The 17,253-nt window shown below is 47.2% G+C and overlaps 1 protein-coding gene across 1 annotated transcript; it reads left to right on the plus strand.

Annotated features, from left to right (window-relative positions):
- The first annotated feature begins 8,644 nt into the window (after nucleotides 1-8,644).
- Nucleotides 8,645-14,121, plus strand: Cyb5r1 (cytochrome b5 reductase 1). Its single transcript, XM_070041806.1, has 9 exons — nucleotides 8,645-8,741; nucleotides 9,046-9,195; nucleotides 9,307-9,379; nucleotides 9,883-9,989; nucleotides 10,160-10,289; nucleotides 11,083-11,166; nucleotides 12,358-12,443; nucleotides 12,920-13,019; nucleotides 13,351-14,121. The coding sequence occupies exons 1-9, from the start codon at nucleotides 8,727-8,729 to the stop codon at nucleotides 13,521-13,523; spliced, it is 918 nt and encodes a 305-aa protein (XP_069897907.1). The 5' UTR covers nucleotides 8,645-8,726; the 3' UTR covers nucleotides 13,524-14,121.
- The last annotated feature ends 3,132 nt before the right edge of the window (nucleotides 14,122-17,253 follow it).

The raw sequence follows: 17,253 nt of genomic DNA on the forward strand, positions 1-17,253 counted from the left end.
TCTACAGGATTGAAAAATAAACCCAGAAATTGGTTAAGAACTTCTCCTGATGAGTATAGTAAGCCTATAAGAAACTCTCCAATCTGGGACTCCTGAAGACTGAAAGGAAATGCTATTGAAAATTACTCTAGGAGGCTGGGAGTGTTTGCCTAGCATGCATGAAACCTGGGTTCCATTTCTCAGCACCACATACACAGAAAAGGCCGGAAGTGGGGCTGTGGCTCAAGTGGTAGAGCGCTAGCCTTGAGCAAAAGAAGCTTAGGAACAGTGCTGAGGCCCTGAGTTCAAGCCCCAAGACTGTTTTTTTTTTATTAAAAAAAATTTGGGGGGTCCGGTTGTGGGGCCTGAACTCTGGGCCTGGGCGCTGTCCCTCAGCTCTTCAGCTCAAGGCTAGCACACCTTCCCAGCCTCAGGACTGTTTTGTTTTTTTTTTTTAAAGAATGTAATGTAACCAGCCCCCATGTCAGCCAGCACATTTGCTACCAGACATGCTACACTGTTCTTGCTCTCTGGAATTTCACTTGTCCCTATTCTTTAACATGTAGTGTTCAGAAGGGCACAAAGAACTCAGCTTTGATTCAGACCATTGCCCTTTGCAATGACTGATCAAGGTACACTACTGCTTACTCCTGTAATTCTAACTACTCAAGAGACTGAGATCTGAGGGTCTTGGTTCAAAGCTAGATGAGGAAAGAAAGTTCTTTTTTGTTTTTTTGGTCCGGTCATGGGGCCTGAACTCTGGGCCTGGGTGCTGTCCCTCAGCTCTTCAGCTCAAGGCTAGCACTCTACCACTTGAGCCACAGCGCCACTTCTGGCTTTTTTCTTTTTGCTTATGTGGTGCTGAGGAATCGAACCCAGGGCCTCATGCATGCAAGGCAAGTGCTCTACCACTGAGCCACCTTCCCATCCAGAAAGAAAGTTTTTGAGACTGTTATTACCACAAAACCAGAAGCAGAGGCTGTGGCTCCAGCCTAAGTGGAAATAATGAAGGGACAGTACAGCAATCAAGCCCTGAGCTCAAGCCCCAGTACTGGCACATTAAAGAAATAATAATAAATAAAAATATAAATATAAAGAGGCCGGGTGCCAGTGGCTCACACCTCTAATCCTAGCTACTCAGGAGGCTGACATCTGAGGATTGCAGTTCAAAGCCAGCCCAGGCAGGAAAGGTTGGGAGACTCTGATCACCAATTAACCACCAGAAATCTGGAGTGGTAGAGCACTCAGCTTGAGTTGAAGAGTTAAGGAACAGCTCCCAGGCCCAGAGTTCAAGCCCCAAAACTGACACTAAAAAAATAATAAAGAGGAGCTGGGAATGTGGCTTAGTGGTAGAGTGCTTGTCTAGCATGCATGAAGCCATGAGTTCCATTCCTCAGTACCACATAAACAGAAAATGCCAGAAGTGGTGCTGTGTCTCAAGTGGTAGAGTGCTAGCCTTGAACAAAAGAAGCTCAGGGACAGTGCTCAGGCCCTGAATTCAAGCCCTGGGACTGGCAATAAATAAATAAATAAATAAGAGAAACAGAGCAATTGATCTCAGTGATTCCCAGAGTTCTTTGTGTGCCAGTGGAAGGCACTCATGTTCTCCAAATACCTCCCAGCTTATCACCCTGAGATGCACAAGAGGTACAACTGACACTAAAACACCGTGTTCCCAGACGACTTGGGCTGTTTTAAATAACCTAAACGAGAACAAAGACAAAATAAAAAGAGACAACAAAGAACGTTAATGTTTGCTCTCTCAGCCCCTTCCACCCTCACACATATATTCCTTCTTGCCAGCTTCCCTACAGTCCTGTTCTTTGATCCTCTGCAACAATGTTCTCAGCCCCTAGGAGGGATGCTGTGTCCCAGGGGACATTGAGCAATGCCTAGAGATATTTTTGATTGTAATAACTGGAGGATGCTATGCACATCTAGTGAAAAGAAGCTGGGGATACTGCTAAGGGACAATAATATACAGAACATCCCTTGACAATTATCAGGTCCAGAATGTCTAGTGTCTACTCTGTTCTTTAATGAGTAAGCAACAGCCTTCCTGACAAGATGGAGCCACTTTAAAATAATAAGACTCTGTTAGGCTTGGTGGTGCATGCCTACAACCCCAGCACTTGGGAAGTTGAGGACGGAAGATCAGGAGTTTGAGGCCAGCCTGAGTTACATAGTGAGATCCTATCCCCAAAAATGTTGTAAGCTGGGTGCTGATGCTTGAGGCTGAGATCTGAGGATAGAGATTCAAAGCCCAGGCAGACAAATCCAAGAGACTCTTTTATCTTCCATTAATCATAAATTTCTTTTTTTCTTTTTTCTTTTTTTCATTGAACTCAGGGCCTGGGCACTGTCCTTCCTCTCTTCAGCTCAAAGCTAACTCTCTACCACTTGAGTCACAATGCCACTTCTGGTTTTCTAGTGGTTAATTGGAGAGAAGAGTCTCACGGACTTTCCTGCCCAGGCTGGCTTTGAACCACGATCCTCAGATCTCAGCCTTCTGAATCCTCAGATCTCAGCCTTCTGAGTAGCTAGGATGATAGGCGTGAAAAAAAATACAAATTAAAATAAAAATTAAATGAGCTCCTGGTGATAAAAGTTGAGATTTCTCAGCATATAAAGCCATGAGAGCACCTGGGATGGAGCCTGGAACATTTAACATTAGGAGGTGAAGCCCAAGAGGAGCCAGCAGAAAATGACAAGATGAGGTCAGAGGAAAACCAGAGTGTGGTGTGAAGACCACAGGTATCTCAAAGAGAATGGAATAATCCACAAGATGGAAGCTGCTGATGAAAGGCTAAATAAGACCTCATCACCATACATTGGGTTTATCTGTGTGGAGACCAAGTAACCAGAAGCCAAAGGCATATAATAAAAACCCACCCTTTCCTTCACCCTGTTCTGTCTCCCAAACATAGCTACTGTCAAGTTTTCTGTTTGTTCTAAGGTCGCATCTATCTTTCTAACTAATGCACTTACACTACTATTTATTTTATTTTATTATTATTTTTTGTCAGTCATGGTGCTTGAACTCTGGGCCTGGGTGCTGTCCCTCAGCTCTTCAGCTCAAGGTGAGCACTCTACCACTTGAGCCACAGTGCCACTTCTAGTTTTCTTGTGGTTTATTGGAAATAAGAATCTCACAGACTTTCCTGCCTGGGCTGGTTTTGAACTGCGGGATACTCAGATCTCACCCTCCTGAGTAGGTAGGATTACAGGCATGAGCTGCTGGAGCCTGGCTTACATTACTATTTTTTATTTGTGCTGGTATCGGGACTTGAACTCAAGGCCTTGGCACTGACCCTTTTTTTGCTCAAGGCTAGCACTCTACCACTTGAATCATAGCACTTCTTCCAGATTTTGAGGGATTAATTGGAGATAAGAATTTCAGTTTCGGGCTGGGAAGATGGCTCAGTGGTAGAGTGCTTGCCTTGCATGCCTGAGGCCCTGGGTTCGATTCCTTAGCACCACATAGCAAAAAGAAAAAAAGCCGGAAGTGGCGCTGTGGCGCAAGTGGTAGAGCGCTAGCTTTGAGCCGAAGAGCTGAGGGACAGCGCCCAGGCCCAGAGTTCAGGCCCCACTACCGGACCCAAAAAAAAAAAAAAAAAAGAATTTCAGTTTCAGGGCTGGGAAGGTGGCTCAGTGGTAGAGCGCTTGCCTTGCATGCATGAGGCCCTGGGTTCGATTCCTCAGCACCACATAAGCAAAAAGAAAAAAGCCAGAATTGGCACTGTGGCTCAAGTGGTAGAGTGTTAGCCTTGAGCTGAAGAGCTGAGGGACAGCACCCAGGCCCAGAGTTCAGGCCCCATGACCGGACCAAAAAAAAAAAAAAAAGAATTTCAGTTTCAGCTGGGCTCTGGTGGCTCATGCCTATAATCCTAGCTTCTCAGGAGGCTGAGATCTGAGTATCTCGGCTCAAAGCCAGCCAGGGCAGGAAAGACCGTGAGACTCCTTTCTCCAATAAACCACTAGAAAACTGGAAGCGGCGCTGTATCTCAAGTGGTAGAGCACTTACCTTGAGCTGAAGAACTAAGAGACAGCACCCAGGCCCAGAGTTCAAGCCCCATGACCAACAACAACAAAAAAAAATTCACAGTTTCTTGCCCAGGCTGGCTTTGAACAACTTGATTCTCATATCTCAGCCTCTTGGGCAGCTAGGATTACAAAAACTAGTTAAGATACCTGGCAAATGTATTAGTTATATGTACCATTCCTTCCCATGTTAGATAAGGTTTTACTTCTTTTTATCCCACCAATATGCATTCTCTTTTCCAGGCTGTCTAGAAACAAACAGGTTTAGAAGCTAGACTAGTGTCTTTCTTCAGGGTAGAGGGTAGATTTGTTTATAAGGACAATGAGTATCTCTGGAGAGATTCTAGGCGGGCTCTTCAGTTATACTGAAGCTTAGTAAGATCTCTCTTCCCTCCCCAGAGAAGCCCTGTTTTGTTTCCTAACCACGATAATAAAGATAATGTCTCCCCTTGGGGCAAAGGTTGGAGAGTTTTGGTTTTTATTTTTATTTATTTTTTATTTTGTCCTGAGGCTTTAACTCTGGGCCTGGTCACTGTCTCTGAGCCTCTCTGTGCTCAAGGCTAGCACTCTACCACTTGAGCTACAGTGCCACTTCAGGCTTTTTCTGTGTATGTGGTACTGAGGAATCAAACCCAGGGCTTCATGCATGCTAGTCAAGCACTCTACCAATAAGCCACATCCTCAGCCCCCAGGTTTGGTTTTTAGATCTCAGGCCTGAAGTCCAGGAGCCCAAGTTAAGTCAGGCCACTCACCCCCATATGGCAAATAAAGAGACATGGTGAGAGGTATAGAAAGGAGATGCGTGACATGGCACCTGTTGGAAGACAGCAGTTGGGTACATCATCAGGGGTGCAGACATTGACTTCAGATTAAATAGGATTAAAGGAAGGCAGAGTGATAAAAGAGTCTCCAGTCACATAGCCTGGCTGACCATGACCTCAGACTTTGGGCTCAGAGGAGTTCTGGAGAAGTTCTTATTTTATTACTGGAGCAGCACAGGGACAAGGTGGTCTCCTGAGTTTTTGGCTATTTGCTTTAAGATAAGAAGACACTGCTTGTGTGAGAGGCAGTGTGCCCTCTATACAAGATGGCTGTCACTGAATCTTCTCTCTCCTCCTGGAAACCAGGTGACTGCAAAAGGCATTGCAGCAGAGAACAGCTGGGATCAAAGGGCATAGATACAAAGTTGGGGGACTTTTAGTTAACTCACATGGCCCAGCAAAAGCATTTTTTAGGTTGACAACCAGGGCAAAGATCAATAATGTGGCTACTTAGCTACTCTAGCAATGGGGAAAGGGGAGGGAGCGTCAGAAGCCCTGTAACATCATCTCCTCATTGTCACCAAGCCAAAGCCTTCCCTTCCCAGTTTCAGCCTTCTCTATCCAACTGAGGCTTCACAATACCCTGGAACAACCTGTCTTCTAAGGCAGTGTATAAGCTGCTTTGAAAATTCAGATGAAAGCTGGTATATTATGCCTGTTATCCAAGCTACTCTAGAGGCTGGGATGTGGAGGATCACAGTTCTTTTTTTTTTTGGTCGGCCGTGGGGCTTGAACTCTGGGCCTGGGCGCTGTCCCTCAGCTCTTCAGCTCTAGGCAAGTGCTCTACCACTTGAGCTACAGCACCACTTCCAGTTTTCTGGTGGTTTATTGGAGATAGGAGTCTCACGGTCTCTCCTGCCTGGGCTGGCTTTGAACCGCGATCCTCAGATCTCAGCCTCCTGAGTAGCTAGGATTACAGGCGTGAGCCACCAGCGCCCAGCGGAGGATCACAGTTCTAAGCCAGCCTGGTCAGAAAAGTCTGAAAGATTACATTTCCAAAGTAACCAAGAAAACCCAGGCTGGGAGTATGACTCAAGGGATAAAGCATCAGCCCTGAGCAAGCAAGCCAAATGAGTGTTATACCCATGAAATCAAGCCTGGGTACCAAAAGAGAGAAAGGAGAGAGAGAAGAGAGTGAGGGGGAAGATGAGAGAAAGGAAGAAGTGGAGAGGGAAGAGAGGAGAGAAGAGAGAGTAGCGAGAGGGAAGAGAGAAGGAAGAGAGAAGAGGAGAGAGGGGAGAGAGAGTCAGACAGAAGGAGATGTCTGGGCCCATGTTTTGTTTTCAGGAGTCTAGAAGGAAAGAAAAGCAAAATATCTCTTGGATCACTGAGTTCACCAATTATGACTGAAAACAGGGGCTCCCATGTGTCTGCTGCTCTGGTGGTATTAGCTTAGGGTGCTGACAATCATATCTGTGGATCTCCTCTCTGTCTCTGAACTTCAGAGGGCAAATGGCCTCCTTGTAGGGATGGGCCTGTGTGAGAAAGAAGGATCAGCTTGGCAAAGGTGCAGCTGCAGTGGCTCTATCTATTTCTGACTCCTTCCACTCATGCTGCCGCTGCCAGCAGAGCTCAGACCTAATTCCCGAAGCCTCCCCGTTGTCCCCTGAGTTCTAACAGTAAATGCCAGCTGTTGACTCTTTAGCTCTATGGCAGATACTGCTAAGCCCGTAATCATACCTCATTGAATTCTCATAACAACCAACACTATAGCTACCATCTAAATCATCTATAGTTATGTGTATATAAATATATGAATATCATCTATAGATGATAATGTATATCCACTGATAGATGAAAAAACTCGAAGAATTTAGCTAGGTGTTGGTGGCTCAAACCTGTAATTCTTACTTACACAAGGGGTTGAGGTCTGAAAATTGCAGTTCCAAGTTAGAGATAGTGCCCAGGCCCCCCTGAGTTCAAGCCTCTGTGTGTGTGTGTGTGTGTGTGTGTGTGTGTGTGTGTGTGTGTGTTCCCATCCTGGGGCTTGAACTCAGACCCTGGGCTTTTGTACTCAAGGCTAATGCTTTACCACTTGAACCACAGCTCCACTATTGACTTTTTGCTGGTTATTTGGAGATAAGAGACTCAAGGACTTTTCTGCCCGGAGAGGATTCAGACCTTAATCCTCAGATCTCAGCCTCCTGAGTAGCTAGGATTACAAGCTTGAGCCACTAGCATGCTGTGCTAGAGTCTGGGTTGGTTGGTTTTCAGGACAGTCTGCCTGAAAAACCAAGATCTTTTTCTCTAATGAATGAGAATCCAGACCAGGATTTACAGCTTGACTTGAACTCAAAGGAAGTTCCTGAATAGTTCTAATGGCCATTATCAACAAAACCAGCTTTTGTCCAGAGGGACCAGGAAATGAAGTTGCAGGCCACTCTTCCTGAAAGAGACTTGGCCAGGCTGTTCAATTGTCTTGCAAGTCCATTTGTTGGGAAAACTGTGTCTAACACAATGAGTAACTTCAGGCCTTCCTGCTAGACTGTTTCAACACTACAGTTTTTGTGTAGCATTTACAGTCAGAGTTTCCAGTCACCAGACTTAAGTGTGGCTCAGTGTTACAACAGAACTGACATCCCATTCACGGATAAGTGTATCAAAGTGGCTGGGCCCAGAATGCTGGAAAGCAGGGGCTGGAACTACCGTCTTAAAAAGTCTTGAAGAGGGGATACAAATCTGAGCCAGGTTCCTGCTGGCTGCTGTCACATTCCTGGATCCGGTGGCTCATACCTGTAATGCTAGCTACTCAGGAGGCTGAGAGCTAAGGATCATGGTTCAAAGCCAGCCCAGGCAGGAAAGTCAGTGAGACTCATCTCCAAATATCCAGCAAAATGCCAGAAGTGGAGCTATGGTTCACGTGGTAAAGTGCTATAATTGAGAGAAAGCTAAGGGATAGCACTTAGGCCCTAAGTTCAAACCCCTAGGACACACACACACACACACACACACACACACACACACACACACACACACTTTTTTTAAAGAAAGGTCTAGGCTCTGTATTCTTTACCTCATATGCGGTGTATACACATGCACGTCTGAGGGAAAGTGCGGAGAGAACACAGAATTAGTGGAAAATGGGTGAAAAAGTGCAGCAGCAGAGCCCACTGGCTGCACTGGACATTGATGAAAGGTAACTGCAACTTGTGGGTGGAGATGGGAGAGAGTGAGGGAACTGATGATACTATGCAAAAGGAAGAAAATGTACTTATTATCTGATGTGTGTAAAGGTAACCTCGCTGTAGATCACCTCTAAAACAACAATAAAGTAATTTAAAATTTAAAAAATGGAATTACAAAATAAAAAGTAATGAGAAAAGGAAAAGGAAAGAAAGGAAGGAAGGGAGGAAGGTAGGTCTAGGAAGTGGAGCGGTGGCTCAGTGGTAGAGCACCAAACTTGAACTAAAACACACTCAAGACAGAACCCAAGCCCTGACTTCAAGCCCCAGGACCGGCACAAAGAGAGAGAGAGAGAGAGAGAGAGAGAGAGAGAGAGAGAGAGAGAGAGAGAGAGAGAGAGAGAGAGAGAGAGAGAGAGAGAGAGAGAGAGAGAGAGAGAGAGGAGAGAGAGGAGAGAGAGAGGAGAGAGAGGAGAGAGGGAGGGAGAGGGAGGGAGGGAGAGGGAGAGGAGAGAGGGAGGGAGGGAGGGAGAGGAGAGAGGGAGGGAGGGAGAGGGAGAGGAGAGAGGGAGGGAGAGGGAAAGGAAAAGAGAGGGAGGGAGAACTGGAGGTCGAGGCCCCGGGCCCTGGTCTGGAGGGCAGGGGTGGGGCCCAGGGCGGCCTGCCCCGCCCCGGCCCCGCCCTCCAGGGCCCGCCCGTGCCCGCCCCGTGGCGCAGTGTGCGGAGGGTCAGCCCGCGGGCTGTGCGGGACGCGGCGCTGGTCATGGGGATCCCGTCGGTAAGACCCTCGTTTCCCAGCTGTAGCCGGGCGCCCTGCCCCGTCTGATTCTGGACGAGCGGCTCGGGAGCCGGGGTTCCCTCCGCCGACCTCGCCCCGCAGGGCTCTGGTCCCGCCCTGGGTGCGGTGGGGTCCCCGGACCGCGCTGAGCTGGGGACGTGGCTCAGTTTACCCCTCTGGCTTTGGCACGCTTTTGCGCTGGAGCTCGGGATCGCCACCCCCGGGGCGGCCGGCGGCGCGGCGCGGCCCCCACCCGCGGCCTGGCCGGCCCCGCGTGGCGCTCACGCAGCGGCTCTCCCCGCAGAGCCCGGCCCTGCTGGCCTCCCTGGGGGTGGGGCTGCTCTCTCTCCTCGGCCTGGCCCTGGGCGCCTACGTGGTGCGGAGGTCCCGCCGGCCGCTGGTCACGCTCCTGGATCCCGAGGAGAAGTACCTGCTGCGACTGCTAGACAAGACGGTAAGCTGTGGAAAGGGGGCCCCGGGCGGGCGGCGGACACAGTGGTTGGGGTGTCCCTGGGACCTGTCAGGGCCCGATCCGCTTGAAACACTCCTGTTATCCGTCCTCCAGACCGTGAGCCACAACACCAAGAAGTTCCGCTTTGCCCTGCCCACCGCCCACCACGTTCTGGGGCTGCCTGTGGGTAAGGAGGAGTGGAGGGGGCTCCTGTTCCTGCTCTGTTGGGGGGGCAGGAGGGCCCGGGGGGGGTGTGGGGACTTCCTGCTTCAGCCTCTGTCCTCCGCACCTACTGTCCTGCCCTCCCTTGGCTCCGGATTCTACAGGCTTGTGGGATGCCACTGGGACCGGATTTTAGGGTGTGGCTCCTGGGCCACTGTTAGCACCCGGCAGCCTTCCATCATTCATTCCTGTAGAACTTGTTCATAAGTGCCTCTTAGCAGATACTTCTCCCCACACACACTGCCCAGATTTTTTTTTTTTTTTTTGGCTCATTTGGTACTACCAAAGTTACTGGCAGTGCTTGGCAGAAATCTGGGCAGAGAGATCATGCCCAGTGCTCTAAGGGGCGTATACTCACTGCCTAGCTCCTGCTAGGCACCACTGCAGGAAATCATCCTGTTCTCTTTAACCTCTCTGAATATTTGGAAAGGATAAAGCCCTTATATAGTTCTCTACTGTGGTCCCCAGGCAAACATGTCTACCTCTCTGCACGAATCGATGGCAGCCTAGTCATCAGACCATACACTCCTGTTACAAGTGATGAAGACCAAGGCTATGTGGATCTTGTCATCAAGGTAAGGGTACAGGATGGGATGCCAGAGGCTCCCTATCCCATTCTTCAGGGGTTTTAGATTTATTTGATAGCAAGAGATAATTGTGTCCTTTAGAAAGCATGGGTGTGACCCCTGCTTCAACCTCTTGAGACATCCCAACTAGAGTATTCTCTTCCTTTCTGCCTTATTAGGTGTACCTGAAGGGTGTTCACCCCAAGTTTCCTGACGGAGGGAAAATGTCTCAGTATTTGGATAGTCTGAAGATTGGGGACATGGTGGAGTTCCGGGGCCCAAGTGGCTTGCTCACTTACACTGGAAAAGGTATTGTCCTGTCTTTCCCTTGATTTTCTTTCCTTTTCTTTTTCTTGTGCCCATTTTGGGGCTTGAATTCAGCACTTTGTGCTGGTACTTGCCTTCCTGCTTGGGGTTTTGTTGTTGTTGTTTTCTCAAGCTGGTGCCCTACCACGTGAGCCATACCTCCACTATCTTTTCCTTCTTCTAGTTCTCTAGTTCCCATAGTCTTGGCAGTTTTGCCCTGCATGTGCATAAGGGACAAAGCTACCTTTCCTTCTCAATAGCACTGATGCTACAGGAAGTCGTTCCTCAGCCCCATTTGTCCCTAGACACCGTTCCCCTTCCACCTGAATTCACCAACCGTGACAATCAGCTGTGACAATTACTGAAGCAAACTCCATCTCTCTGTTTCTCAAAGATTCACCCCATTGATTCAACTGTGGGGAGTCAGAAGAGACAGCTTTTAGCCCTTCCCATGGGAAGAGCTGGGCGCATTAGCAAGCCCCTGGAGCTCTTCTGTGCCACTAGGGAAACTAAATTCACACAGGTCTCATGCCTGCCATTCTAACCAGTGCCAGAAGCCACTGATATTCACTGTGTGGCCCTGGACTACTAGTAGATGGATAGATAGCCCTTGACCCCATTGTCCCTCCTGTGTATTATTGCCAGGTCTGGCAATTAAACCTCCACCAAGTTCCAGGATCAGATTTCATAAGCAACTGCTAAACTGGTCTCGGGTGTGTTTTCAATTCTGCATTTGTTTACTTAGTTTCCTTTTTTGACTTTGTTCTTCTACCCTTCCCTTTACATGACTCCTCAGGGAATTTTAACATTCAGCCCAACAAGAAATCTCCACCAGAATCACGAGTGGCAAAAAAACTGGGAATGATTGCTGGAGGGACAGGTATGAATCCCCTAAAGGGCTGTTCTCATCCACCCTTGTTGGTTGTTGCCTTACTGATCTTGGTGACTTGCAGAAGATTTGGTTATCTAGCTAAGCTGTTCATCAGGGCATTTCCAACAGTGCCTAGACCTACCCAGTGGCTGAAATTATAAACAAGTAGAAAAACAAATTGCTGCTAAAATGAGAGCAATAGGTCTAATACTTTTTAGATGAACATAGAGAGAAACAGCCAAGAATGACTAGTAAGAAGCAAGAAAATTAGCACTGGACATTACTATATTAGACACATTTCTATAGTTACGAAGTAGGTACAGCTTTCCTTGCTATAAATTATGATGCAAAAAGTTAAATAGTTTCCACAGGGTTATTTAACTGGTAATGGCTAGGACTTGAATCTGACTCTACCTGATTCCAAAATACATGCCCTCAACCTCTACAAGAAGCCTTCCAAAACCCTCATCATTGAATCAAAAGGTACATGTGGTCATCTATGACAGTTGAATTCCTAACCTCTAAGGACTTTAAGAGGAAGATTTTCAGACTGGACTCTTAGGATTTTCTCAATATGAACTTATGTGAATATTGAGACTATCCAGTCAGGTGATGGTGGCTCGTACCTGTCATTCAGCTATTTGAGAGGCTGAGATCTGAGGATCACATTTGAAGCTAGTCTAGGTAGGAAAGTCAGTGAGACTCTTATCTCCAATGAACTACCAAAAAGCCAGAAATGGGGCTATTTCTCAATTGATAGAGTGCTAGCCTTGAGCACAAAAGCTCAGGGACAGTGCCTAGGCCCTGAGTTCAAGCCTTTGAACTGGCAAAAAAGGAAAACATTGAAAATGTCCATAAATGTAGGAGTTGATCTGAGGATTAGATTACAGTGCCGAAGGAAAATGGGATGGTGTGGGAATGAGTAGAATTAAAATTGAAGTGTCCAGTGGTACATATCTGTAATCCTAACTTCTCTATTGCCAGAGACATGAGTTTAACAAAAGATCCTATCTGAAAAAAAAAAACAAAAAAAAAACAAAAAAGAAAAGCAAAAGGACTAGGGATGTTGCTAAGCCTAAGCAAGTGCCAGGCCCCAAGTTCAACACCCTAGGACCAGGAAAGACAGAAAAAACAAAAGGTAAGGAACTAGGATAGAGACAGTATGACTACTGCATCTCAATGTGGGATGTCCTCACACAGGAATCACCCCAATGCTACAGCTGATCCGGGCCATCCTGAAAGTCCCTGAAGATCCAACTCAGTGCTTTCTGCTTTTTGCTAACCAGGTTGGTTTGCGCTTTTCGGTGCTGGGACTTCAAAGTTGTTGTATAAACTTGGACAGCAACTTTGTAGGGCTGAAAGATATGGAACTGATGGACAACAAGACTCAGGGCCTGTACTAGTTTCTTGCCCTCAGCAAGGTATAAGACTCTTTATTACAGTAAGGAAGAAAGACTATTGAGCGTTGGGACATATTTCTTCTCAGGTCCTCAAGGAAAGATGAAAAGATTTAATGCATTTCAGGCTGAACATAGAAATGTAGCTCTTCTTGGTTAAACTATTCCATCCTTATTCCTTTATAATATGTAAATAATAGATGTTCCTTCCATCCCAGCTCCTGAAAGCATAGCATTTGCTCCAATTCTCTTGAACTTTAGCAGGTCATTAGCATTCTTTCTCTCTCTTGGTTGGAAAGTTGTTAGAGCAGAAAACTTATTCCATGTGGATACTTATAAACCTTTGCTTCCCTATTGTATTTTAGACTGAAAAGGACATAATCCTTCGGGAGGACTTAGAAGAGCTGCAGGCCCAATATCCTAGTCGCTTTAAGCTTTGGTTCACTCTGGACCATCCTCCAAAAGGTATCTTCCCCATTCCTGGGCCTCCCAATAGTCCTTCATTATCCAAATCAAGGCCTTGCCCTTCTGAGTTCTGGTTTCATGGAAACCAGCCTTCCCTGACTCTGCCACAGCCCCAAAGCTGACTGCATACACCCTGCTCTCCTGATCCCTTTCCTTTCTGTTCCTGCTTACCAGATGGATGGTAAAGATGAATGAATGTAATCGCTGCTACAACCTGAGCCCATCTCAGGAGCCCCTCAGGGCCCTTCCCAATGAGCAGTCTTCATGGTTCCACATTTCATTGCTAACATGGGTCTGGAGCAATGTTTTTCTCTTCTCTCCTGTACTTCAGATTGGGCCTACAGCAAGGGCTTCGTGACTGCTGACATGCTCCGGGAGCACCTACCTCCTCCAGGAGATGATGTGCTGCTGCTGCTCTGTGGGCCACCCCCAATGGTGCAGCTGGCCTGCCATCCAAACTTGGACAAACTTGGCTACTCTCAAAAGATGCGATTCACCTACTGAGCATCTCCAAGCTTCCCTTTTCCCCAAGTCTGCAATTGTTCCCAGTCACTACTCAAACACTATACACTGTTGATTCTTGTCTTGAGACCGTCAGCTTTGTGTATCTTAATGTGGAGATGCAATTTGGCTAGTACCAAGGAACAATGTTCCTCTAACCACAGAAGAGGGCCAAGGCCGTCAATTCCTGAGAAGCCCCCTGCCAATCGCTCTGTGACAGAAAGGCCCATGGGGTAGCTCTTCTCTGAGGTCAGAAATATAACATCACACTGGCTTTGTACCTGTCACGGAAAGAATACATTATACAAAATGTTTTATTTAATATTCAATGCCTACTCAGGGGCAGATTCTGCTTATGTGAGCACAAGTTAAATGGGCTTAACAGAGGTAGACTTTAAACCTAGTAGAAACTCCAGACTTCAGACTTCAGACTCAGAACTCCAGACTTCAGAGAAAGGATTCTGAAATATAGATTTGTCTGTCTCAGCCCACGCCTGTGCTAGAAGAAATGGCTGTGTACAATCTAAGACTGCTGCTTGTATAAGGAGACTCTGGCTGCTCAAATAAACGGGGCTGAGGCCTTGATGTGGTCCCCACGGGGCTTGTTGTGTCTGGGGTCCTTGTTTCCAAATGCTTGTGGACTTTGGGAGGGAAGGCCTCCCAACACAGAGTCTCCTAGAGCTTCCAAAGAGCCTTTGAGCATTGTGCCCTGAGCTGAAATGTGAGCTGCCACCAGACCCGGGTTCATCTCCACAGCTGTTTCAGCCAGTCAGAGCTCAACTCCCTGGAGGCTTTTGTGGTGGGGGAAGGAGGATGCAGGTTGAAGGGGATGACTTTAGAGCAGAAGTTTCTCTCTCAGTGGTCCCGCGATCTCTTGACTTCACCACTTCCCCTTCTTCTCTTGGCCTTTCCATTATCATATTTATCCTTAAAGTACTTGGCAAATAATTCCAGGAGTTGCCTTTTCAGGAAGAAGGGGAGCCTTCCCCTTTAAAAAGTAACCTGACATCACCAGCACAGAGACTTCGATATCTTGTCAGAGCTGACCTTCCCTGGGCCTATCTGACATGAGCACCAGACTCTTCTGTGGCAGAGTGACCAGCTCACTCCTTCGCCCAAGATAGGACAAAGGTAGCCTCTTCCTGTTCTTCTTTTCTTTTCTTTTCTTTTTGGGGGGATCCAGTCGTGGGGCCTGAACTCTGGGCCTGGGCGCTGTCCCTCAGCTCTTCAGCTCAAGGCTAGTGCTCTACCACTTGAGCCACCACTTCTGGCTTTTTTCTTTTTGTTTGTGTGGTGCTGAGGAATCGAACCCAGGGCCTCATGCATGCAAGGCAAGCGCTCTACCACTGAGCCACCTTCCAATTCAGAAGGAAGGTCATATTGTCTGTGTGAAGCTATTTCTGTCCCTGGGTCTCCAGAGAAAAGACTTGTGACACTCTCAAAATTCATTCCTCCAGAGAGCAGATTCTTCAGTAAATTCTGCAAGTGGTATTCCATCAATTTTGTGTGAGTTTCTGTGTGTGTGTGTGTGTGTGTGTGTGTGTGTGTGTGTGTGTGTGTGTGTGTGTGTGTGTGTGGCTGAAGATTAAGATAGTGCTCTATCACTTAAGCACTTAAGCCAGGCCTCATCCTTCCATCAACATTTCTTAGCAGCTAGTAGATGTGTAGCATGGTGATCTGGAAACCACCTCTCCTTGGCTCTGGAATGAATAAACCTCATCCACTTAACATACATTTATTAAGGACTTGTCACATGCCAAGCACTTATATAGCTAGGCTATAAGGATACAGTTGTGACCAAAGCTGGTGTTAGGACCCCAAAGAACTCAAAGTCCAAGTGATGAATCATCAAGCACAGTGTTTGTTTTTTGTTTTTTTGTCAGTCAGGGGCTTGAACTCTGGGCCTGGGTGCTGTCCCTAGCTCTTCAGCTCAAGGCTAATGCTCCACCACTTGAGCCACAGCATCACTTCTGGTTTTCTGGTGGTTAGAATCTCACCGACTTTCCTGCCTCAAATGGCTTTGAACCTGGATCCTCAGATCTCATCCTCCCAAGAAGCTAGGATTACAGGAATGAGCCACCAAGGCCTGGCTAAGCACAGTGTTCTTAACATGACTTTAGTAATATACAGAAGGTATAAATGGGAAGGGGTTGAGAAAGACTCAGAAGAGGAAGAGAAGAAGATGAACATCTGTAAGTTAGCCATGTACCATGTACTATGCAAAGAACTCTAAGTTGTATAATTGAAACTGTATGCTGCTTTTATGAATTGAAATTAAGGATTTGCCAATGGAAATGGAGCTAATTGGTAGCTGGCAGAGTCTGAATCTGAGTGCAGGACTGTTTGACCTAGATCTAAGCATTTTAAACTGCTTAGCTCTTTAGACAGTCAAAGAGTCAAAAGATAACAGAAGAATGTGCAAGCAAATGCCTGAAGGAACATAAAAGGAGGTCATATTTAGAAAACCTGAAGTTCACCAAGGCCCACAAGTCAGAGAGAGAAGATGAGTCCTGAGAGTAGGTTAGAGCCAGTTTGCAAAGGATAAGTTGAAGACAGTTGAACTGTGGAAGTTTTGGAGAGTTTTATAGACCAAATAACACATTAATAATGATGGTTGGGTTTTTAGTTCATTTCTTTGGTTTGAGTACTGGGGCTTGAACTCATCGCCTGGACACTGTCCCTTAGCTTTTCACAAAGCCAACACTCTGCTATTTGAACCACAACTCCACTTCTCGCTTTTGGTGGTTAATTGGAGATAAGAGTCTCTCAGGCTTGCCTGCCCAGACTGACTTCAAACTATGATCCTCAGATCTCAGCCTCCTGAGTAGCTAAGTAAGCTACCTGTACTAGGCTCATAGGTAAAGTTTTTGAAACACTGACCATTTGCATCATACTAAGGCATCATACTAAGCCTGGATGAATTATCTCAATCCTGACAAAAGATGGATGCTACTCAATGGAGTACCACTATTTTTTCTCCTTTTTTTTTTTTTTTTTCCAGAAGGGATTCAGCTTCAGGAAATGTGTTTAAGATCATAGACTGGCTATGGAAAGGAAACTGACCCACGGTTTTAATCAGCACCTGCAGAATTAACCTCACTGCCCTAACGCGTCAGGAGTTCCTTTCCTGAATCCAGAATAGCATTAGCTGCACACTATCCTCGGGAGAACCAGAAAAGAGTCCCTCAAGTCATCTGGGTCGTGTGATTCAGCCTGTTGGCTCCCAGGCACTCTGGTCATGTGGGAGCGGGAGCTGAAGCAGGGAGTGTTCAAGCAAGACTGGTTAGGAGCAGTTTCACCACTCCTGAGGATAAACAACAGGAGCTGAAACTAAAGCCTTGCTCAGTGCCTGACACACAGTATTCATACTATAAATAATGTTGAGAAAGAAGGGAGGGAGGATGGAGAGGGGTTGGTAATACTGGAGGCCTTTGTAATACAGAAGATGTAAATTATCTCCTGGCCTAGACGAGCATTCCGTCCCAGGGTTCGGTCTAAATCTCCGCAATCCCTTCTCCAACACGCGCCGCTGCCTGCGTCTGGGGAGATGGAGTTTGCAATTGGATGGTCCAAGGACCAAGCTGCGCAGCGCGAGGGCTGGCGGGAGAGCGGAGGTGGGGCTACCCTGGAAGGGCGGAGTCGAGGGAGTGGGCGTGTCCAAGCGCGGGGTGGAGCCTGCCTTGTGGGCGTGTCGCTGGGCGGAGTCAGATGCGGGGCTCAGGCAACGCGCCTG

Source organism: Dipodomys merriami, unplaced genomic scaffold (genome assembly GCF_024711535.1).
Source record: "Dipodomys merriami isolate MVZ:Mamm:240054 unplaced genomic scaffold, mDipMer1.0.p SCAF_31, whole genome shotgun sequence".
NCBI lineage: Eukaryota > Metazoa > Chordata > Mammalia > Rodentia > Heteromyidae > Dipodomys > Dipodomys merriami.

What these genes read in the sequence shown, in the direction of transcription:
- Cyb5r1 (XM_070041806.1), top strand. An exon ending in CGTTCTGGGGCTGCCTGTGG is followed by an intron (nt 9,380 to 9,882) that starts GTAAGGAGGAGT and finishes TGTGGTCCCCAG; the next exon opens with GCAAACATGTCTACCTCTCT. An exon ending in AATGATTGCTGGAGGGACAG is followed by an intron (nt 11,167 to 12,357) that starts GTATGAATCCCC and finishes GTCCTCACACAG; the next exon opens with GAATCACCCCAATGCTACAG.